The sequence below is a fragment of the Cupressus sempervirens genome, chromosome 5 (genome assembly GCF_028749045.1).
Source record: "Cupressus sempervirens isolate cs-2001-9-10 chromosome 5, ASM2874904v1, whole genome shotgun sequence".
Classification (NCBI taxonomy): domain Eukaryota; kingdom Viridiplantae; phylum Streptophyta; class Pinopsida; order Cupressales; family Cupressaceae; genus Cupressus; species Cupressus sempervirens.
This window is the reverse complement of record NC_143122.1, coordinates 417,701,986-417,726,804: the sequence shown is the minus strand read 5'-3', so window position 1 is coordinate 417,726,804 and position 24,819 is coordinate 417,701,986. Positions and strand designations below refer to the sequence as shown.

At 32.9% G+C, this 24,819-nt stretch overlaps 1 protein-coding gene across 1 annotated transcript; it reads left to right on the top strand.

Moving 5' to 3' along the window:
* Window positions 1-371: 371 nt before the first annotated feature.
* Window positions 372-4,100, top strand: LOC149556557 (HAD superfamily, subfamily IIIB acid phosphatase). Its single transcript, XM_089785886.1, has 3 exons — window positions 372-1,183; window positions 3,505-3,714; window positions 3,803-4,100. Exons 1-3 carry the CDS (start codon window positions 807-809, stop codon window positions 3,978-3,980), a joined length of 765 nt encoding a protein of 254 aa, XP_089642012.1. The 5' UTR covers window positions 372-806; the 3' UTR covers window positions 3,981-4,100.
* The last annotated feature ends 20,719 nt before the right edge of the window (window positions 4,101-24,819 follow it).

The following is a 24,819-nucleotide window of genomic DNA, read 5'->3' as shown; positions in this document are numbered from 1 at the left end:
TCCAAAGGACATTTGACTTTTGCCCTGAGAACTCCCTGGAAGATCTCAATGTTTACCCACTTCAAAAGTATTCGTGCTCTACAATTCCACCCACTCAACATATACCAATTCTCTATTCTCCCTGTGTCTGACTTTTACCTTCACATTCAGTCCATCACTAAGGCATGAAATCATATTTCTTTTTAAAATAATCCAAGTCAAGAATCAGTGATTTCCTATGATTCCCGCACATTAAACAATGGCAAAAAGATTCAATAATGGTGTTTTATATTTGCAACTATTCCAAAACAAGAGCACTAGTGGGAGGAGCAAAATTGCAAGTTGTGGAAAGAACCAACTTTGATGGTTGAGAATTAGTGGGGAACAAAGTGTTTGAGTCTGTGGGCCTTTTACTCTTAACACGGTTGGGCTATGAATCCATTACCTTTAGGGTTTCTTCAATTATTTAAGGAAAATCCTTTACTTGTTTGCTTACTTTTCCGGCCATTGTTATACACATATATTCATGAGCTAGCTTGGTATTCTTGCATGTCAAGGAATGTTGATGTTCAGGCCTTTATGTTTTTAATAGCTTTGTATGACTTAGTGTTCTTCTTGCATATCAAGGGATGTTCTACCTTTTGTATTTTAAATAGGTTAGTATCTTACTTTGGTTCTTAAAAAAGAAGATGATCAATTAGTATTATACTTGCATGTCAAGGTATGTTCTTGCCTTTGTGTTTTAAATAGTTTGGTATCTTACATCTTTGTATTTACAAGACAAACACTTATCTATTAACAAGAAAGCCCCTTTGTAATCTGATCTGATGAGGACCATGAGCATGTACAATACCCTTGTCTTGTTGAATGTTTTGGCATTGCTGTTGAGCAATGCATGGTGTGAAACACAAAGTGAGTATGAAGTTGAAGCAGATATGAACAGCACAGATTGCTTGAGCTGGAGGCTGAGTGTGGAAGTGAATAATGTAAGGAATTGGTGGACTGTTCCAGAGGACTGCTTGGAGTATGTAAAGCAGTATATGGTTGGAGGACAATATGAGAAAGATGTTCAATCTACAGTAGACCTTATTACTGCTTATATGGAGAAGATTGAGCTTGGAGATGATGGATTGGATGCATGGATTTTGGATGTAGATGATACTGCCTTGTCTAATCTTGAATACTACAAAGGGAGAAAGTTTGGGTAATCATCTCAGCATTTTATTCTCTCTTTTTTATATATCCTTTGCTGATTCTGCATCTGTTTTAGTTTTATATATTTTGACAAAAAAATTGCTCAACTTGGTTCTTATAATTGGTTTTATATATTTTGACAAAAAGATTGCTTAGCTTAGTTCTTATAATTGTTTTTATATATTTTGATAAAAAGATTGTTTAATTTAGTTGGTCGAAGCCAAGATTCATCATTATTATTATGTGTTGTGATTACTAATTATTATTAAGTATTAATCTTAATAAATATTTCACATAGAAGACTCACAATTTACCATTTTGTTGTAGGCTCTTACCTTTTATCTTGCAAATTATTAAAAATAAATATAAAAACATTTTTTTAAACTTTGTATATATTTAGTGTGATCTGTTATCAAGAAAGAAGGTCACTGGGTATAATTGAAAAAGTAGGCTAAAAGCCATAGATAATTAAAAACAAAAGTTATCATGCATCCAACTGTAGAAAGATATTGAAGGAAGAGAATACTCATTTATAAAATAATATGTTACAGACTAATATAGTCCAGCCTTTATTCTTTCTAGTGGATCATTTTTCAATCTGTCTGCAGGTGGTTTAGTTGGAACGCAGAAGATGGTTTTGTGTTTGTTAATATTACTATGTGATTTTATTTCAATGCTTCAGATGTTGATAAAATATTGATTAGCTTGTATAGAATTGTGATGTATAACAAGATTGTTCCATATCTTATGTTTGTGTGTAGTTTTATTTTGTTAATCATTTTGATGTAGTTATACTTCATATTTATTTTATTTTGTAAATGTTTAGATTTTTGAAAAAATTATTTTTATATTGTTCAAGATCAAGAGTATAATTTTATATTGTTCGGGAACAAAAGATCAAAAGAAAATTCTAAGTTATATTTTAAGATGTATGATTGTTTTTGTTTGGAAAAATATATATAACTAAACTTACTCTAGCTCTTGGATTAGATCATTTGCCAACGGTTCAGATCAAATTCTAAGATTCTATCATTTTTTCTTACTATCTTTCTTTACTATAGATCATAAAGTTTGATCTGAAACATGATTTTATTACAGAATTATCATAATTATTTTAAACTGTTAAGACTCTATTATTTTAGTTTCAAAGTTACCGTATATCTAACTTCTTGAATTATAAAAAATTAATGACAATTGTATTTCATGATCTAGATCTACCCAAACAATGTAAAAAAAATAAAATCAAAAATATAAATAATTTGAAACATTATATGTTGTATAGTAGCTATGGAAGCAATCTTTTTATATTTTGTATCATAGTATAGTGGCTATGGAAGCATATCAGGCAATCTCAATTATTTCAGTCGTGCTTTTTAAACATTAGCTGACTCAGAATATAGGTTCAGTTTTATTCAGGATATATTGGCTTTTCATTATATTTTTCTTATAGTCCTTGTATGCCGTATTCTCTCTTGATTTGTGAGTTTGACTAATCCTATGATTTATAAAAAGGATCTTTGTACCTTTTGTCTTCTTTGTATCTTCTGTCTTTAATGGTCCCCATTAAAAACTCTGGTATTGATTAATGGTTGTTTGAATATGGCTTAGTCCTAGGACAATCACCATTATTATTATTTTGTTTTTTTTAGTAATCTTTTAGATGTGCTTATATACAAAAAGGTTTATAAGAGATTTATCATCACTATGTTATATTTTCTATTTTTATGAAATTAATATTTTCATATCTTACTTTTTAATTTTTAATTTTTAAGTTGATTAGTACAAGGAAAAGTTGTCATGAAATAAATATTTTGTATTAAATATTTTGTATTAAGTGAGGTTAATTGGTAATCTATTTGAGAGAAGAAAATGGTCTTCTGAATTGTACGAAATAAATTGATTTATAAAATTTATTAGTAGATGAACAAAAATATATTCATAAAATAAATATAGTTCATTTGTAAATAAAATTTTTGATGTCATGATGACAAGAATTGAACTAAAATTATTATGTTTGTCTTTCTCATTCCTATGTAATAGATATATTATTGAACTGATAATATGTTTAGAGTTGAAGAAAACCACTCTTATTACATGATCAAGAATCATTTTATAATGGGTAACATACTAAAATTTGTTCTCTATTTCAATATAAATACGATCAGAATTTTAGTATCCCCAAAAATATTTAGAAAAAGCATGTCATCAATTGAGCATAGACACAATTTAAATATTTTTAGCCCATGCATGTGTGTGTGTGTGTGTGAAAAAAATTCCATATTCTTTTATTTAACTAAATGTTTCTTTTATGTTAATGTTTGAACTATATAGTGGAATGCCTTTTGACCGACTCTCATTCAACAATTGGGCTATGAGAGGAAGGTCTGTAGCTTTACCTGCTATTTTGGACTTCTACAACAAATTGAAAGTGACAGGGTTTAAAGTTTTCTTTCTCACTGGAAGGGATGAGTCTCAAAGAAGAGTCACACAAAGAAACCTACAATCACAAGGATACAACGATTATGATGGTTTGATCTTAAGGTGCAACTAGTTTTCCTCTTCCTTTTTTAACACTTATAAGCTAAACCACGAAAGGAGTAAGACTTACAATTTTTTTGTGTTTATGTAGGGGTTACTCAGAAAAAGGAAAGAGTGCAATAGCATTTAAGTCTCATAAGAGGCAACAACTCATACAGAATGGATATTATATTTGGGGAAATGTAGGTGATCAATGGAGTGATATTACAGGAGAATACGTGGGAAATCGCACATTCAAACTTCCCAATCCCATGTACTTTGTTCCTTGATATAAACTAAAAATTGTAACTAATAGTAAAAAGCATTTCTTTGCTTATAAGAATGTATTTGTAGTAAGATAACATTCTAAGGAAAATATTATGATAATAAATATCCTCTTTCATAATAAACTTTCTTCACAAATGAACACTTCAATCCATTAACTTGAGCTTTCTTTGCTTTGTATATGGTATTTCATTTCCACAGCTACTTGACCTGTTATTTTAATAAGAAATCATAAATCCATTTATTATGTGTGACATAATATTTATATCATTAGATTGCTCTATAAATATGTTTTCAAGATTTGGTATACCTTTTCTACTTTATTATTTGGTCACATTAAGTGGTACAAAATATAGAGGTATTAACATCAATGAATACTTTATTAAGGTACTTCCACTAGAATTGATGATTATTCTATCATAATTAAAATTCTTGTTCCTTATTGAAATTGTCCACACTGATGTTGCATGATATTTTAGATGAGGACTTGTAACTTAAAATTTAGAAACATGTGAGCCCTTCTGCAAGGATACTTTTTTGGGTAGTGGTATTCTTGCAAATTTTCATTGGTTTGAATCTTTAAAAATAATGTATATATTGTTAGTTATACTAAATTATATATTGGACTTTCTATATCTATCTTTTATTTCCTTAAAGAATTTTAAGTCATATGGAATTTACCAAAATTAAGACTAGTCGAGGTCTTTAACATTTTTTTTTAAAAATATAAAATTGCAAGGAAGTTTTTAGAAAAATGTTTGGTTAATGGCATGCTCTTTAAAGAGGCCTAAGCTATGCTTATAGGTAGAGGCAATGTTTTGTTTCCTTGATAGATGCAAGTTTGGTGATTTATAAAAGAAAATATGAGATGGAGATTGTCTATCTATTTTCAAGATATAAGTTTGGTTAATGTCATGTTCTTTAAAGAGGCCTGAGATACGCTTATAGGTAGAGGCAGTGTTATGTTTCCTTGATAGATGCAAGTTTGGTGATTTATAAAAGAAAATGTGAGATGGAGAGTGTTTATGTAAAAAGGGTAACTTGTGAACAATCTTAAGCCCAATCTTCCCCTTTCAAACAATTTCTCTTAACTTGCGATGTGATTTTGTACTAAACATATACTTTAAGATGCTAGTCAAATATTCTTCTTGAACTTCAATATCTTGGTTGCTATAGTTTAAATATAGCTCTTTTTATGGTGTTTTTGAGAATGTCATTCAACAGGGTTGTAAGGACATTTTTTGGACAAGGAAATTGTGTATACTAGATTGCTTTAGTTAGATGTTAATAATAAGAGATAATATTTCTTAACTTGGGGCTTCATTGTGATTTTTAGCACTTTTTGGTTTAGAGGTCACTTCCTTTGATCATGTTTGCCTAAGGTTAAATGAGGATGGGAAACAAACCATCATTTAGCCAAGGGCCTTGATCTATTGATTTGGTTGATTGGACTAGGCTCAATTATGAGGTTTATTCCTTTAATTTGTGTGCTAGCATGGACCAATTTTTGGGCAATTGGTTGACTAATAATATAATTAGAGGTTAGTTTAAATATATCTCCAGTCTTGAGGTAATAGTCTAGCTCAAGTACTTAAAGGAGCTTTTTTATTCATCTTAGTTCCTCGATTGAACATTTATGGAATTTAAAATAGAAAAGAAAGGATACAATATTAGGAATGCTAATATTTTCATAATTCATTAAAGATTAGACTTCAAATTGATTATTAAAGATGTCCAATTTTATACTTAATTTTTGGGATTAGAGTGTTTTGAAGAACATGGTGAAGATTTGACTTTTTTCCTGAACATAACTTAGATAAATCACATGTCATTTATGATAAGTGAAAAATTGATGGAGTCTAGCTTATGTTCCAAATATATTTTTCCTTTCTTTCATCATAGAAAGCTAAAGTTTAGGATTTAGCATTTGAAAGCTTTCTTTTCTAATTCTGATAAGGTAAGGTGGGTGTTATTCTTAAGGAATGTTGCAAACTTATTCAAAAAAGACATTCCATATAAATCTTTTAAGTTCTTCATAGTCCTTGCATAGCTTTGGAAGGTGAAATCAATTTCTAGGGATAGAAAGCAATTATTAGTTTAGAGGCATAATCTATAGGTTTTTAGACCAATTTTTTTAGTCCAAAGTGAATATTTTTATACAAAATAAGCAAAAAGAGAAGAATATAGATGAAATGGAAAGTGTACAAAAGGCTAGTTTAGATAGAGATGGATTTTCATTGGGCTCTTATGGACCTTTACTTTACACGACTAAGCTAGTAGTAAAATTTGCATATTTAACTAAGCTAGTAGTAATTTTTGCATGTGCTTCCTTCATGAGGTTTCTAAGGAAGGACAATAAGGAGAATTTTTTGAGAGAAGTATAATATATAGTTGGTTTTCTTGAAGTTGGTAGTATCTCACAATTTTTAAAATATAATTAGATGGTCCTTTCTCTATAGAAACTACAGAGTATTGGTGTACAATACGTATGTATACACAAATTATTATTTTCTAGATACTTAGTTGCTCTCATTTAGAAAGTATGGTTCTTAAAAAAATAGACAAGATTAAAAACATAAATGCACAACAAGAAGAAAAATATTAAACACAAAAAGTAATAAAAGTAATTTGAGAATTTTGTCGTACTTAAAATTACTATTGGATTACTTCAAAACGGTAGTGGCTATACAACCATGAAAACAATGAATCATACAGAGGGGACAACTCAGATTTTTTCCCCGAAACTGTCAAACATTATATAGAAAAAGAGTTTTTTTTCCCAGAAATTGTTAAACATTATATAGAAAATGCCAAAAACGTGACTAGATAGCCACTACCCTTCAAAAGATCATAATTCTACTTTAAATGTAATCTATTTACTATATATTAAAAAATATCCAAAACACCTTCTTGACACACTCTTAAAGCCAAGCTCCCTTGACTTTTTTAAATCTTATGATTCAACCTAATCCTTGTATCTATTTATGGCACAAATAATTACAATCTAACTATTCTTCAACGCTACCCCAACATTATGATGGTGCAATAGTCTATTTTGTCCTTCCAACACGTTACATACAAACACAAAACTTAAAATTGATTGAGAACAAGTCAACTTTATTGGATGAGTAGACTTTAATATTAAACGCAAATGTCAAAATCCGCTCAAGGAAGCAACTATTGTTAGTGGATATAACTTTACACCTCATCACAAAATCACCTAGCATATATAAAACATTTTCATTATAACTAGCGATTTATCTCCATTTTATTATATGGAATCTATCTCATCTTACTTTTGTTCATCACTAGAACAATTTAAAAAGTCCCATGACAAATAAATTTAGTGGTGTATAGAGATTTAACCTTAAAATGGAATTATTCCAAAATGATAAGAATAATAATTTAGTTATCATATGAGTATTTGATTCTAAAATTGATTATATATTCTAATAGTAACCAATATCAGACTTTTAGATATAGTAAGATATGATAAGAAATATTAAATAATCAATAATCTATATAAATTTTATAAATGAATTCTATATGTTCAAACATATTATTTATATAATTGTAATTTTATTTTAAATATTTTTTAAAAAATAAAACACTTCTTACAAAGAATGAAATACTTAGTAATGAATTGGTAAAACTTGTCAATATTAAAAAGAATCTTTATATTTCATCTCAATCATTTATGCGTACTTTTCATAATATAAATCTAATTAATTTAATTCAAGGATTTCAATTGAGATTTAGAAAATGTAATGCTATTGGTATAGATAACTCAATTTTTAGTAATTGGTCATGGATTTACAAATACCTTTATAGAAAATACACAAAAGCATTAATCATCATGACTCGCATATTTAGGAATTGAAATTAAATTACATAGAAAAATTAGAACTTGTTGGTGTATCTAATATCCACATTGGATTCAGGAGATCCAAAAACCTTGAGATCGAATTTTGTTTCGTCCAAATCATGCTCAGGATGTCAAATATGTAGGACTTTGAAGTTTGGAGGTGTTGTGACTTTCAAACATCAATATCTTAGTCATTCAAACTCCTTATTGCAAGCAAGGTATAGAATTTTGGGTCTCACATAGTAGTGGAGGTGGTTTCTATTTTGGTTTTACGAATTTTCAAATGGTCAAACAATTCTTATATTTGCAACATCATACCCCTTGTTTGGGCTCATGCAAACTCCTTTAAGGTCCAATCTTTTTGAAAGTGTGATTATTTTTGTAATGATGTCATAAATTTATATTGATTGTCATCATAAATTGTACTTTCAAAATTGACTTTCTTTTCGATTTTAATGCATATATCTTAGTTTGGTCTTTTGCATAGTGATTATAGCTTGGTTGTGGCATTTGTATTCATTGAAATAGAAAGAAATCTTTATAACTTTATTTTTAATTTAAATAGTAATAAAAAATATAAGATCTTTTAAATAAGTTTTAAAGAAAATAAATTTCTTGTTTAATAAACAAATTTGGGAACACAATTTCTTAATGGACATCTACCAAGACTGTAATAGCCAACTATCATGTCATGTATGCACTAAAATAAAGTGTGGCATTCCATTATACTTTGTTATTGAGTCATTGGTGACTCATTTGATGTGATCCTCGTGTATTCAATAGGTTAGAACCCATCTTGGGAGACTTGATACATGTATCTGGTCAAGAATGTATGTAGTTTGAGTATCTTGTCAATGCTCATACATGTATCTTTGTGATTGATCTTCATCATCCAGTCTTTATGGACAATGGTACCTAGTTTTTTTTACACTTTGACATTCTTGGTACAATATCGGCTCTAATCTTACTAAGGGGAAGAATGTTTGAGATCAACAAACCATATTTATAGAAGATTTTATAGTGAGGGGGGTTCATAATCCCTTAACTTATCTCTCATGTGAGGGATTTCATCCTGAATCACCTTTTGGTAATCCACCAAATGTACCTTCTTTTTGGGAACCTATAGACGAATGGATTTGGAATTATACATCCAATTGGGCAAAACCAATTATCAAACCTATCTACAAATTGATAAATGAAATACAAATGATAAAGGAAACATCTCATTCTTCTTTGACAGTATTTTGTGTTTTCATCTCTCTTTTGGGAGTATTTTTTTCCCACTAAATTTTCTTTTTTTTTCCATTTGAGATTGCATTGCGTTTGTACATAGGTACCTAACATGCCCTAGTAGTTTGGTTTCATCTTGCATTGTTTGCATATATTTGGTGTTGGTGTGTTAATTGTTGCACCTAGTTAGACATTCTCTTAGGACATAGAGGCATATATTACTTAAGTTTGTTAAGGGGTCACATGGGAATTTTTAGGAGCACTTCCACTTTATTTAGTATTATCATGTTATCACATCTTACTTTATGTGGTGACTTCACATTTAGTACCTTTAGTGAAAATGTTGCATATACTTTATTCAACTTTAGAGAGAGATTTTCTCTTGATCATCATGGCATAAGATTACAACATTACTCATTGTGTTATGTTCTATGTTTGCATCTTTGTCTAAGTAACTATTGAGCAATCATTTGGCATGATGCTAACGATAGATATTCTTATGAATCTCTCTCTTGGAAAGTTGATCAATGACCAACTCCAAGGTTTTGTATGGTTGTTTTCAACCTACTAGGTAGCTCAATCGAAGATAATATGAATGTTCACAAGGAGACCTTTGCCGAGATTTGTTAGTTATGCACAATTTTCATGAAATGTAACCACAAAACCAATGTATTCTTGTTTTTTCAATTTTATAATGAATGTAATTTCTAATAAATGCAACTATATGAATTCCTATTTTAACCACACCTTTGAAAAGAAAATAATAAAGGTAGAGTAATGAAAGATTAAAGAAAATTATTGAAAGAGAACTTCCTAATGGACATAAGCCAAAGCAACAACATATCTGTGAATTAAATTACCAAAAGGACCTAGTAGGAAACCAATGAAATTAGGAACAATGCTTCTTTAACTCTACTGATGCAATTATCAATGGGTACTTTAATAAAAACCAAAAGATGTTTCATGATTCATCAAATCATGTAGCCATGGAAAGTGCGTACACACGAGACAAAATACTATGAAAGAATAATAGTGACCCTTTCTCCAATTCGTCACAATAACAAAATTTGTTAACATAAGGAAAAAACTAGAACTAAAAGATTGCACAATTATCATAACACAATAAAACCATTAGCTTGATTACTATTCATGAACGTGAATTCACAAAAAATAACACACTTCTACAAGATTTACTACACTCGGAATGAGAGCACCAATAGTATATATTATTACATTAAAATATCAGCCAGTATTCAATATTGCATCCATGTATTTATGAGAAACCCTCTCCTTATTTTTTGTTAGGAGTGAGAGCTCTTCTAATGCAAACAATATGCTAAAAACTAATAAAATAAAGCTAATTATATACAAGCTGGCTCTCTAAATTGTGCTAAGTAGGTCTCCACCCTTGTTTATTTCAATTAATGGGTGTATGAACCTTTACATAACTTTAAAAAAATAAAAGACGAAGTAGATAAGAAGAGATAATCCATGAGATGATCTAGGAGTCATTGGAGCTTCAAAAAATGCAAGCTTGACCTTCTCTAGGCATTTCTAAGAGTTAAACTATTGTCAAAATGTGCTTTTGGTGCATGAAATGCTCAAAAATATCAATTGGCAGTTAACTGTTGGTGCCACCATTAATGATCAAAATTGTAAGTGAACTTTGTGTTTGGTGCACATTGATGAAAAGTGCACCTTCTAAAAACTGCACCTCTAAGAAAAGTGCACCTTCTAAAAATTGCACCTTTTTTAAAAGTGCACTTTCTAAAAGGTGCACCTCTAAGTGGCAAGACCAAAATTGGTAAACTTTTCTAAGTGTCGAAATCCTAATTTCCAGCATCTAGGTTCTATGAGCCTTGTACCAAAATGATCTCTCAATGTGTTTCTTTGAATTTTTAGATAATGATGATGATCCCTTGAGTTTCATAAAATCCAAGTACACATGCTTAGCACGCACAACTTGTCAGTAGTTACTGATCTCTATCTTGGTCTTCGCAAACTCTTCCAACTTGGAGTCTAACTTAATCAATGCCTCTTTAGTTTTAAATATGTCTGATATCATCTTTAGAGGATGTTGTTTTGAATTTTTCTCTAAATTGTTGTACCACTATTTCAACTAAGCATAATTATGTCTTTGAGTCATCTCCAAAAATCTCCAAGCTAGAGGCACCATAAAAATTATCTACCTCCAAAAATTGCTCCAACACATTATTTTTCATATTCTGAATATCTCCATACAATCCTACCAAGGGTCAGGTAGGCTTTTGGGTAGATTACCAGACCATGGACCATATCTTCACACTACGAGCTACTATTAAGGAGGCCCGCCAACATAAGATGAAAGTCTACTATTATTTTGTGGACTTTCGTAAGACTTTTGACTTCATCCCCTATGTGGCCCTTTTTCAAAGGCTTAGAGATATTGGTAATTTTGAGATCCTACTAACAATGATCATGAGGTTATACAAGAAGGTGGTTGGTAGACTCAAGACCCCCAAGGGCCTCTCTAATCCTATCTAGAGCACCATTGGGGTGAAGCAGGGTTGCCCATTCTCACCCACCTTGTTCGGGGTTTACATCAATGAGCTCAAGACCTTTCTTAGTGACTCCTCTCCCCCAGGTGATGGTTGCTTTCTACACCAAGTACTGATCTCTCTCCTCCTTTTTGTTGATGATGTGGCTCTTTTGGCTTCTTCTCCTGAGGGGCTTTAAAGGATCCTTGATAGACTTGCATCTTTTTGTGACTCGAGAAAATTGGTTGTGAACTTGGAGAAGACCCATGTTATGGTCTTCAATGATCTAAAGACCTCACATCTCCATTTCCACCTCTAGGTTTGAGAAGTTGAGATTGCTTCACCTTACACATACCTTGGGGTTAAGTTCTCTGGGCCCCAATTCAGCTTGTGACCAACTAGTCAGCCTCGGATTTGTAAAGCATTGGGTTCCCTTGCCATGCTTGAGAGATAGTGTTTTACACATCACTTCTAAGACACCTCAACTAAGTTATCCCTCCTAAATTCCTTAGTCAAACCCACAGTGCTCTATGGTTCAGTAGTAGGAGGGCCTTCCCTTTTGGACTCAGATTGGGCCTCAATTAAGTGTATCCAGATTTTGCTCCTCCATCATATTATTAGATGATAGAGATCCACCCCCCACAATGTTATTTTGGCTAATTTTGGTGCCCACCTTTTCATATTGTGGCCATTTCTTACCTGATCTAGTTCCTCCACCACTTTTGTGGCTTATTGGACTTTGTTGATGGTTGACACAAATACCCTCACTTGGCATATTGCTCTTCAGTTGCTATCACAAACTTTGATCCCGCATCTAGGGCGCATTGTTGGTACACTTAGGCTATTATCTTACTAAGATTGGTCAGGATAGACATCAACTATAGCTCTTCCTTCTAGTTTTCACTGGATGCTCTAGCTCACCACTTTCCCTCTTGGCAGGAGCTGAATAGATATATCAAACTTTATATCTACATACAGTATATTATTCAGACCTGGGGTGATCCTCTAGGGATTTTATGCCCAAGGATGGCATTCTATGTTGAACACTTGGATATTTGAGACTAGATCATTCGACACCTAGATAACTTGCATAGATAGTAAACCCATGCCCTATGTATCTCTCTTGGCTCCTTCAGGGTGAGCTCTTACTGACTCTAGATTCAGATCAATCACCATATAGATAGAGAGGATCGGGTGCGTAGACTTTTTACCATGGTGGAGGCAGAATCTGAGACCCATTTCCTTTTTAGATGCCTCATATACTATGAGATTAGAGGGAGATTCTATTGTTTGTTTAGAGAGTACAGATCCCTCTCAAACTTCTTCAAGTACACAAATCAATGTTGCCTTGCGCTCTATCTTTGTGAAGCCATACAGATTCATGACCACACTTTGTAGCTATATTTTCCTCTGGGTCAGACCTAGGTATAGCTTATTATGTCCTTCTTCTTGCCCTCATCTCTTGCCCAGGGAATGAAGTGACTATATAGTTTTCTGGACACCAGCCACTCTAGATCAGTGAAACCTTGCAGTATTCCTCTCTACCAACAACACTCCTCTTGCAACACTTAGCAAAAAAATAGAGACCCTAGTTGCCCCCATCCTTCTCATTCATTATTGTCCTTCTTCCCTTTGAGGAAGGATCCCTAAACCCTAATCTTGTTCAGGGTGGCTCTTTCTCTCTTCTTCTTCTTCTATTTTAGGTTTCATGCTTTCTCCTTTATCCAACTCATATATTGTATATATCCTTATGAGCACTTGATAACTTTGACCCTGAATGGTTTTCAATGCTTTTAGGTCAGTGGTCCAAGTATTCACTTCATCAATCAGCCCAAAATCCTAGTCTACTATTTTGACCAACTTGTCAACATTTTTCTAGATTTTGTGCAAAAGGTTCAATTTCCCCTCAACTATATGGACACCTCTATCCTTAAAATTGTAACACCACCTTTGGCATGCATCCAAAAATGAATCCCTTTGTCTTGTAGCTAAAGCTCATTTGTTGAGGATAGTCACTAAGGTGAGCTTAGGATGGTCAGGATCCAATGGACTAAATGCCTCCTTTACACATTCCCAAAGTAGATCATTCTACTCTTTTGATTCCAAAATTTTGGCCTCATCCTCATCTAGGTGTTGAAACACCAATTTAAGGCTCATTGTGGTCAAAAGCTTGGTTGTATCTTGGGTGGCCTTCCTAAGTACTACCTCCTACATTTGGTAGTCATTGCAGGAAATGTCTTCAATAAGCACATGTGGAGGAGGAATAGCTAAATTTGCTATTAAATAATTTCTTTGATTCCTCATGACAAAGGAAAGCTTCTTTGGATCACCTCAAATGGGCATTGGTATCTTTACAGCCTTTGTCAATGCATCCAACCCCTTGGCCTCTATATAATCCACATACCTTCTTTTCTAAGTCAACACTTCTTGCTTCATCCATGTTAGAGTATTACCCATGGGAGACTTGTAATAGCCTAAAGATGAGGTTATTTGTAGAGACTGGCCTCTTACCCACATCACTCCTTTCTAGGGTCTTTTCTATCTTGGGTGGCTTAACTGATGGAGTGTTCATTATTTTCCTCAAATGAGAAGTTTCTAACCCTTTCATGAGTGGTGTTTGTACTCTATCCCTAGAAATTATCCCCTCTTCTTAAACCTCATTAGTATGTAACTATTGAAAGTCATCCTCATCAATTGTTTGACTATCTAATTAAGTGAATGGTGGGGGCATAGGGATAGCTTCTTTCTTTAGTGGAGGAGGAGGAGGAGGTGAAGGTGGATTTGCTAGTGGTAGAGGTGGTAAACCTTTTGTTCCTTACAGTAGTGGAGGCAATTGATTCTAGTCTATACCTAGGGATTCTCTTTGAGGTGTGTCCCTTATTACTCCACCTTCCAAATGCTTCCTAGTGGGCATAAAATCAAACTTTGAGAGGTTCAAGACATATGATTTGTCTCCTTCTATGGATTTTATCCATCCTTTCTGATCTATGGACTCCTCAAGATGGAATAATTATTCTAGAATGGAAGGAGGTATATGAGTTTCACTCCTTTGTCTTTCCTCTTTTGCTATCCAAGTTGATTGGGTCCTCATGTTGAGTGGGAGATATTCAATCTCATCCCCTTGCTCTTGCTCTTCTGCCTCTGGTATAGTTTTTGAGTTATGAAGGGATGTGATGCTCTTCTTCTTCTTATGCTTTCTCCTCTTCTCACCTACTACTAGCATCTAGGTTCTAGCCCTCTTGGGTACTAACAAAGAGGATTTTGTTTGGTATAGGGTTTTCATAGGTGGAGCCCAAGTTTTTTCCACTTAGGTCGATACTTCTTTGTTTGAAGCATCCTTTTGTTAGCCTCCTCTTTATGCATTTTCTTCTTTCTTTTCTTCCCCTTTTCCTTGTCCTTGTGGAGGCCACTTCCTGCTCATGTTTGCAAACAATTTTTGGTCATACTAGGGATTTTTCTTGGTAAGTCAAGACAATGACTTTGATCTCATTACCTTTCTTGGGCCTAGCTTAAACCTGTAGTGTCAACGCATTAAGAACTAGCTCCAATAGAAAGGATTCCTTACCCAATCTTTTGTTAGCTAAATGACATGCATGGCCCTGTGTTGTATGTCATCATTCTCTTCTCGACCAATCTTGACATTCATTATGGGTATCACAAAGATTTTATCCTTGTTATATAATGGATCTAACACATTTGTAGTATCTTTGTTCCATATCTTTAGAGGAATATTCAAATTAAATACTTTCTCTGCCAACTGTAGACTTGTCCTACAATATTTTCTAATCCAAAAAATTTAGTCATCTATGCAATTCATCTAGTGATCTTCGATTGAAGCATCAAGTATGAAATGCTTCCTTATGAGGTGTCACACCATCCTAATGTTGTTGAAGGAAGGGAGGGATACTGGGTAGCCATCCAAGGGATACCCATCCTATTCTAGCTCTTATGTAACAATATCCTATTTATGTTTTACCTCGAAAGCTCCAATAGTGATGAGCCAAACCCATGTCTTCTTACACTACTTTCTAACTCTATCATAGCTCAAGGCCAATTTCCTAGCTATCTCTAGTAGTATCAAAATGTCATACAAATAGTGGGGGAACTTCTTCAAACACAAGAGGGTCCATGACACTTGAATATAGGTAAATATATTAAACTAAATGAAATAAGCACCCACTTATGCCACTTGGGTAGAAACCTCTACAAACAGTCTCTTCACATAATCACCTTCAATAAATTGGATTAAGGAAAAGATGAAGCCATAATTCACCAACATGTACGCTGGGCTCTTGAATGGGATCTTCTTTCATGCCAACTAAGGGTACACTATGTATGACTAGGTGTTGGTGTCTTGCATGCTTCCTTTCTCCACCAACCCTAGATAATTTGTTGGCCTAGCTTCCAAAAGATACATGACTTAAGAAGTCATGTATAATTATAGATCATTCTTCACTAAAATGAGTTGCTCACCCAGATTGTTGTTGATAATGGTGGCCTAGTCAATTGGCAACCCTCTTCTCTTGATGGTTTCAATGAAATGAGACATCCAAGTTTCAAGATAACTAATTGTAGGGAGTTCCATAACTCTTCTTAAGAGAACTATATTGTATTTGATGTCATCTATCATGTACCCCTGTTCCTGTCGACCTTTCTAGCTCTTTTGTTAGTAGGGGGATGGCCAATAAGGTATTTCTCCTATACTATTCCTTTTACATCTTATTCATGTTCCATGTACCACATGTCTACTATGTCATATGTAATCTTTTGGAATTGGTCCACAAGTGGTAGGTGAAAGATTTTCTCAATTTTATTAGTGTTAAAAAAATTTGATTAATTGTGTATTGTCTTTGATGTTACACAAAATGTCATATCATTTCTAGTCAATGTATGTCGAGCTCACTTGGGCAAAGAAGATAGTTTCCTATTTTTGCTGAGCATTCCAGTGTTTCTCAAGTTCAGAATAGAGTTTCTATCAAGATCACTTGGTCATCAAAGGAAAGTTTGCAAAAATTGAGTGTTAACCGAGCTCACTCAATTAATGAAGAAAATGTTGGATGGAACCAATGTTAACTGAGCTCTCTTGGTTACCAAAGGAACTTTATGAAGATGTAGTGTTAACCGAGTCCACCTAGTTAACACATGAAAAACATTTCTAAGTTAGTGTCTACCAAGGAGGGTTGGCTAATGAAGAATTTTCTTGTTTTGGCATATTGAGTTCAATTTATTTAGTTGTTGGTTCTAGCCGACTAAGGAGATGAATATTAAGTATTCTAAGTTGTATTCAAGATGACTTGATAATGTGTAATATATAAATATAAGGTCAAGTTGAGGATTGAATGTGTTGAACATAACAAAAGATTTGATGATGCTTAGAGGAAGCAAATTAGAAGGATAAGTAGAATATCCTTGTTGAGCTGCAAAGATACATTCAATCAGGAAGGATCAAGTATACAAGCGAGAGCTGATATTTGTAATCAACAATTTAGCTGCATCAAAAATCAAGCCATCTCATTGTTACTTTCTAACCATCATAGCAGTGATCTAAATCTCTTAATATAGTTGGCTTAATAGCTATTTGTATATCCTCTAGCAAGGTGGAATTTCTAGATTGAAGTATCTAAAAACCTCTAACAAGGCCAGTCCTAATAGGATGATTAAATCCTCTAACAAGGTCACACCTAACAGTGTGTTTTGTAACCTTTAATAGGGTTGGCTCCTAACAAGGCTCACTTCAGAAGAATGAAAATCAATAACTAGTTGCAATTGGTGGTTTTTCCCAAATTGGGTTTCCATGTTAAATCTTGGTGTCACTTATGCTCATGCTATTTATTTTATGTGTATGCAAAGAAGTTAATCTTAAATTTAATCTCATTAAGATCAATATATTTTGTTATTGTTGAGTTATAGATTTTCTAGTATAAACCAAGTGCATGTGTGTTTACCAAGTTATAGTAGAATATAGTCTAATTAGAGTTTTGATTTTTATTGACATCTAAGAGATTTGGGATTTATTTTTGTAGTAACTGACTCACTCCTCCCCTCTTAGTTACTCCTCTTATATTTCCAACAATTAGGGTATATATCTAGAATAATTTCCCCAGTTTTGCTTCTTATAACCTTCTCCTCTAGGACATAATGGTGGACCAATGTCATGATAAGTTCTAAAGATTGGATGGATATAAAATGGGAGTTTGTGTTCATTATCCCACTCAGGATTAATGATGAAATCATCCCTGATCTTTCCCTTGGTTTATTGCACAAAACCAAGAATACATTCTAGTCAATGTGGCCCATCTCTATGTCTCGGACCTCTAAGTGCTTATCCACAAATTATGATTGTTTTGGCTTGTCTTGGAACTTGAAAGTGACTAGTTTAGGTGATATCTTCATTGCCATAAATGATGAGGATGATTTCATTTTAACCTGTATGAAAGACATATGTCAGTATCTTGATGTCAAAAATCTTCAAAGATGCAAATGAGTATGAACCGAATGACAAAAACTAACATAAAATTGTCAATAGAACTGCAAAAATTTAACAAATTTGGCTAACAAGACCTAAAAAGTGCACATGTGGACCTTGCACACTTGGCATACTTGTACATGTGTGCATGGTGCAAGCCCTTTCCTTGTTTTATGCTTTATATGTGCATGTTGTGTACATAGCGTACATGCGCAACATGCGCATGTGTGAAGCCTATTTGGGGACTTATCATTCTTACTCACATTTTGTGCATATATTTCACCATGCATACTTTGATTTGGTGTGAATTTATGCATATGCACAAGTGTAACTTTGGTGTTTACCTTGGGTGCTAAATCTAAACTAAGGAGATCTAAAAACTACAGAGACATGAAGGTCCAATGGTGCATAGGTGCGGCTCAAGGATGCTCTAGAATGCAAAAGTGAGTATATGTTGGGATGAGCTTGTAGTTATAAGCATAGGGGCCCTGAGGATCTATATAGTGCACCTCCTCTAGGTGAGAATGTGCACACTTTTGTGTGCCTTTGTGAAAATTTTGACTTCCTAGTTCCCCGCCTTCATTTGGCACCGACCGCCTAGACATCCTAGACTAACCTAGAATTGCAAGGAGAACCTATTCACCAAGGTTCTCGACTAGGTGACTTGTTCTGGAGGATGGGATCCCTTGTTGTAAAAGCAAAGAGGGGTCTTGATTTCAAATTTGAAATGGGGTATGTGTTGTGAAACCACACTAGTAACTAAGGGGTCTCCTATATCTTTTTAGCTATTGTATTATATTATTGGTAAGAATACTATTTATTAGTGTGTTATTCAATCTCCATTTCTATTATGTTTTTCATTAGGCCTCTAGATATCGGGTGGTTGTATCCATAACCAAATCCTACAACTAAAATAGACTAATCGGCTAGAAAGTATTGACTTACTTAAAAATTAGATCTTAAAGAGAAACTAATGTATAAAATTCATCCTCTCAATATAATTTCAATATAATTGAGAGTGCTTATTTTGATTCAATGAAGCACTCTAATTGGAGTCCAAGAGGATCAACAAATAGAGAAAAACATGGAGTGTTGTTCCTAGAATGAGGGGCTCAATCATAAATGAAGATTATTTATTGATCAACACTCAATATTCAAAACAAAAATATTAAATATATCATGGATTTCTTGATTAGAGCCACAAAGTACACTCTACTAGATCATTTAAGCAACAAAGAGATACTTAGGTGTAGAACAAAAGAAAAAATCTTAGAGCTACAGTATCTTGCTATTTTAGGAAGCATAACTCTAAATATTAACTATCAACAAAATCCATATACAAACATTGGAATACGAAAGAATAGTTAAAAAGAATCTACCATAAAGTATCTAGTTCCAAATTATCATTATAATAATTTATAATTATTAAAAATGTCATCAAAAAATTATGTTTTGTAGTCTAACCCACCCCCCCCCCCCCCCCCCCCCCCCCACTCTCCTGATCTTGACCATGTCTCCAAGGTCACACATTAATTACATCATGAATTATTCCATTCATTGCCTCGAAATAGTTTACACCATCAAATCTCTCTAATGCATTTTGGTTAGTTTCTATTAAGAGTGTCTTAAAATATCACTTTGACTTTTTAAACCATATTTCAAGCAATTCCTAAGGAATCTATTATGTTCATTCAACCTATGTGTTTTTATAATGATTATAGCCAATTGAGATCCGATCCCATCTCGTCCCAATCTTTCATTTTCTCATGAATGATGTGATAAGGTGTCAAATCCTAGTAAAAATCCATCTAATATTGTTGGAAGAGAGAAGTACTCTTGTTCACAATTCAATATGAGAATAAAGTTGTATCTTTCTTGACAAGCTATATGTGCAAAAAGTGGAAAATTTTCATCTAGTGTTTAATATAAGGCTATAAAAAATGTCAAGATTTTACCAAGGTAAATGGGCATAAATTTATTTGTTTATATAACATCCCTAAACCCTATTATGTATTAGTGAGTATCAGGTAACTCATCCCTTATAGATAGTCCATATTTCAATTGGACATTTGTATTCTCCTTTATCATTTTACCACATTCAACTTGATTTTACATAAATGTCACAAGTGAGCTAATATGAAGTTATATATATATATATATATGGTTCTAGCTCATGTCTTCTTACAAACCCATGTTGGAAGAGTTCACAAATTTTATTTTGAATTAGAGGATTACTATCCATGTATAATTCCAAAAACTCCATGTCACATTCAAAATCAAGTGGTATCTTTACAAGAATTTGATTCAACTTTCTAACCAAACTAAATAGAGGTGGAAATAATACATAATAAACTTGAGATCTTAAGAATGGCTCTTGCGTGCTTAGCTCCTTCTTCCACTCATTCAAATTTAAAGTTGAAAAGGGTTTCTGTGTGTGAGAGTGTATCTACCTAGGGGTCTTATGTGCTCGATTTTCTCTAATGGTTGTTTGTAGGTTGTTGAGGATCCTTTAGTAGATATTAGAGTGAACCCTAACACTTCCATTCCCTCGGTTTCACCTTTTGTGGTTGTTGATATGGTGCCTATGCATGACCCCTCTAAGATTATGGAAGTGAGAATTTTGTGTGGGTTTGGTTGCTCAAGCTCTCCTTCAGTGCCTATTGGAGATGGTTTATTGGGTGTTAATAAAGGGATTTCATATGCCCAATCTCTATGTAATGGTGGAGGTTCGGAAGTTGCTACAAATTTCATATCATCTCAACCATTTCTCGTATGTAGTTCAATGTTATTGCATCTGCATAAAGATATTGTATCATATATTGAGCAATGGTCTAAAGCCCTCTCTCTGGATGTTTTTGTTTGTCAATTTAGGGATATCTAGCCTACACTTCTAGGGTTCTATGCTTAGATCTCTAAGAATTGGGAGCCTAGTATTAAAAAATTTGTCCATATCTTTCCTTTGGATAAAGGTTTCTTCATTGCTAGATTCGTCAATCTGAAGGATAGGAGGTTCATTCTTTGTGATCACTTCTTTACCTAGGAAAATTGCTTTCCTCTAATGGTTAAACCATGGCATCAAGATTTTAACCCATCAACTGAATATTTTTGCAAGATGTTAATCTGTTTAATACTTCCTAACTTTCCACTTCATCTGTGGTTTAACTTTGTTCTTGAGAAAATTGGTGAAGGCTTAGGGGATTTCCTAATGGTGGATTTAGATTCTTCTAATATTTTTCATTCTACCTATGCTAGGATTCTTGTTGATATAGATGCTTCTAAAGGCATTCTGGATGAGATTAAATTTTGCACTTCAAATAGATTTTGGATCTAGTCTCTATTATGGTCTTCCTTTTAGATGCATAAAATGCTTTTAAAATGGGCATATTGCAGCAAAGTGTGAAAGTGAAAAAATTAAAAATAAGAAACCATCCTCATGGTAGAAGGGGGCTTCATCACAACACTACACAGAGGTGAAAATTTTCTCTCTCGAGGAGAATAGAGGCTACTCGTTCTAATAAGGGACAAGAAGGGTTTTTGGTTACTTTTTACATTGTGCTAGAAGATGTTGTTAGCATGAATATTGGTGATATTCCTATGGGAGATTATTCTAGAATTATTGGAGTGGTTAGCATTATTGTGTGTTAAATTCATGATTATGTTTTTCATTGATGTCAAAATACTATAAATATTGAGAGAGTAGTTGATAGAAAACAAGGTCATACGGATTGATTATTGATGATGAGGTCAAGAAAATTTGAGGACATGTTCTAAAGTGTGTCCTGATGACGTGGATAAGTGTGCATGTAAAAAGTAGAAGACATGCAAGAGTTATTTATGATTTACAAAAGATAGTGTGCAAATAGAGTACCTGAGAAGTAGTTTCTAGTGTTTGGATTGTATCTCCTAACTGGGATAGAATCTTGATGAGCATCGTTAGAAAGTAACAATAGACAATATGATGATATTTTTGAGTGTGTGAAGTCTGAGGTAGAATGAGATCAGTTCTGAATATTGTGAGCCAACACTAATTTTTGATTATGAAAATATGTTATAAATTGTATTATCTTAATGAGGTCCTATTATGATTAATTGGGAAAGCCTCAAGGATGACCCAATAAATTATTTTGCGGCATAGTATCAAGGAAAGTTATTTTTCTTGTGATGATATGTATGAAGTGTGTATTGTGAAATTAATATGTGAGATTGGTAAATGTAAGTAAGCGATCAAAGGGATCATTGTGATGCGAAGTTAGAGATCTAGGATTAACATATGAGAAGAATTTGGTGTGGTATTGGCATAGTAAGAGGATAGAGCAAGAGTTTGAGTTGTTGAGATTAGTTGCATTTCTATTATTGTAAAAGGAATAATATATAGATCAATTGGACAATGAGTTCGGTGGTCTTTCCCCTAAAGTTTTTTGGACAGTGGGTCCATCTACCTTCTACAAATCCTAAGAGGGTTGGTAGGTAAAAGCACAAACTTATGTCACCTTTTATAAAGAAATAGGATATTTGAATGCAACTACTCAACTTTAATGACAAGAAAAATGGTATTTGTGTTTAGAATTTGAAAATGATGTAAATTGATGAAATTTGCATAATTGAATGAATTTTATACCTATACTTTTTTATAATTTTTTTGAGTAAAAATTTATTCACTTTTTTAAATTTTGAAGTCTCTTTTTTAACTATAAAAAATATAGGGTGTAGTTCTCATCAAGCAAGTATATTTAAATCATCTTTTTTTGTTTTGATTTTAAAATATCTTATAGATGACATGTATAGCTAGGGAAAAATAAGAAACAATTGTTTTTAATGTATATTTTCTTTGTTATAAGTACTCAAGGTCAACTTTATCAGAATCCAATAGTCTTTTTCTCCCCTCAAAACTTCCCTATCAAATATACCACCTTTTTGGAAAAAATTACATACTCATAAAGAGGACTCTCTCCTCTAGAGATAAATATTAAAAAAAAATTGATATGATTTACTATTGCTTTTGCTTTTTTGAGGGAGCATCTTATGAAATGTTGAAATATTGACTTATAATATTTTGTGATTATAATATATTATAACTAATCAAAACACTTATAAATTTATATAATGGTGATATTGAATTTGAGATCTATAAAAGGGTATTTTTAGTTTTTGAAAAAAAATGAGTGTTGATAGAGAAATGAGATTTGACCAAAATAGGTTTTGATATCCTAAAAGGTGATATAGATCTATGCTTTTACCTTGGCATAACTCCTAACACGGTTGGAATCTCCTAATAGGGACTAAAATATACTAAATGTATTTTGTTGGCTCTTAACAGAGTCTATCCTCTTACAAGGAACTTTTATATTAGTACAAAATTTTGTGGGTATCATCCCCATCAGGGTTTTCCCTCTGGTCAAGGGTTTCCCTAGTTAACATATTTAGTGTAATTGTGTATGTGTATCTTCTTATGGTTGTTATTTATATTGATCACATGTTTAAGGTTTAGTAAGGTTGATAAAAGTTGCCTTGATTTGATAATTGATTCACCCCCACCCCAACCCCCCCCCACCCCCTCGCCACTCTCAGTTATCTTGGTGGACTTTAGTTTCTACCAATTGGTATCATAGCATCAGATTCTTGAAATAAAAGCTCAATAGCTTAAGGAGATCAGTGGCAGTTCATTCCATAAAACAAAGTCCTAAGTTTGATGGAATTAACTATGATAGCTAGAAAGATAAGATTAAGACACATCTTCTAGGATATTGGTTGATGACAACGAATGAGAAGACCATTGTAGAAGAAAGAAAACTTGAATAATGTAGTGAAGCTAAAAGAGATATGTTCATGTCTAACATGCTTTCAAGAGAAACACTTTTGTTAGCTCTTCCTAAAAATGAATATAGTTAGGTAAAATCCTTAACATCCCATATAATTTGGACATCTTTGGAATCTATTTTTGAGGGTGCTAAACATGTTAAGAGAACCAGATAGAAAAATTGGATATGTTTATTTCAAGAGGTTAAAATGATGGAAGATGAATCTGTAAGAAGTTATATTGGCTTAATATTAGAAATTATTGCAAGAATCAAGTCTTGTAATGGAACTAAAGATGAGGATGAGATCATATGGAAGATCTTGAAAACTTTGACACCACCATTCAAGCAGATAGTGTTGATGATTGAGCAAGTGATACTTTGAACTGAGAAATTTTCAAGAGAGACTCTTCTTGGAAGATTGGAAGTAGCAGAAGTATGTTTGAAGTAGTATGGAGATTTTCCTAGAGTGGAAACTACTTTTAGTGTATTAAGTGTTTTCCCTTTATTGTCAACAAGTGAAAGCACCAGTGGAGACCATGCTAGTAGTAGATCTAAATCTAAGGAAGACAATAAGATTGAAGACTTGCTTGTGAGGAGACAACCATATGGTAAGAAAATATTTAAATGTTGGACTTGCGATGAATTTTGTCATTATGCTTCTAAATATCCTAAAAGAGTGAAAAGGTAAAAAAATAATTTCAAGTATAGAAGGCCTAGAAAATGTTTATATGAAAATAATGATTATGAGTTTGATGAGAGATTTCAAAGTGAAAGTGATGATGAGTTAGGATTTGGGGCCATAAAAGAAGAGAATCTTGAAAAAGAAGTCAGAGAAGAGAAATCCCTAATATCACAGGTTAAGAAGAAACCTAATTTGATCATATAAAGTGGTTTTTCACATCACATGATTGGTGTATGAATATATTTTTTAAGATCAATACCCATGATGGGGGAATTTTCATAGTTGGT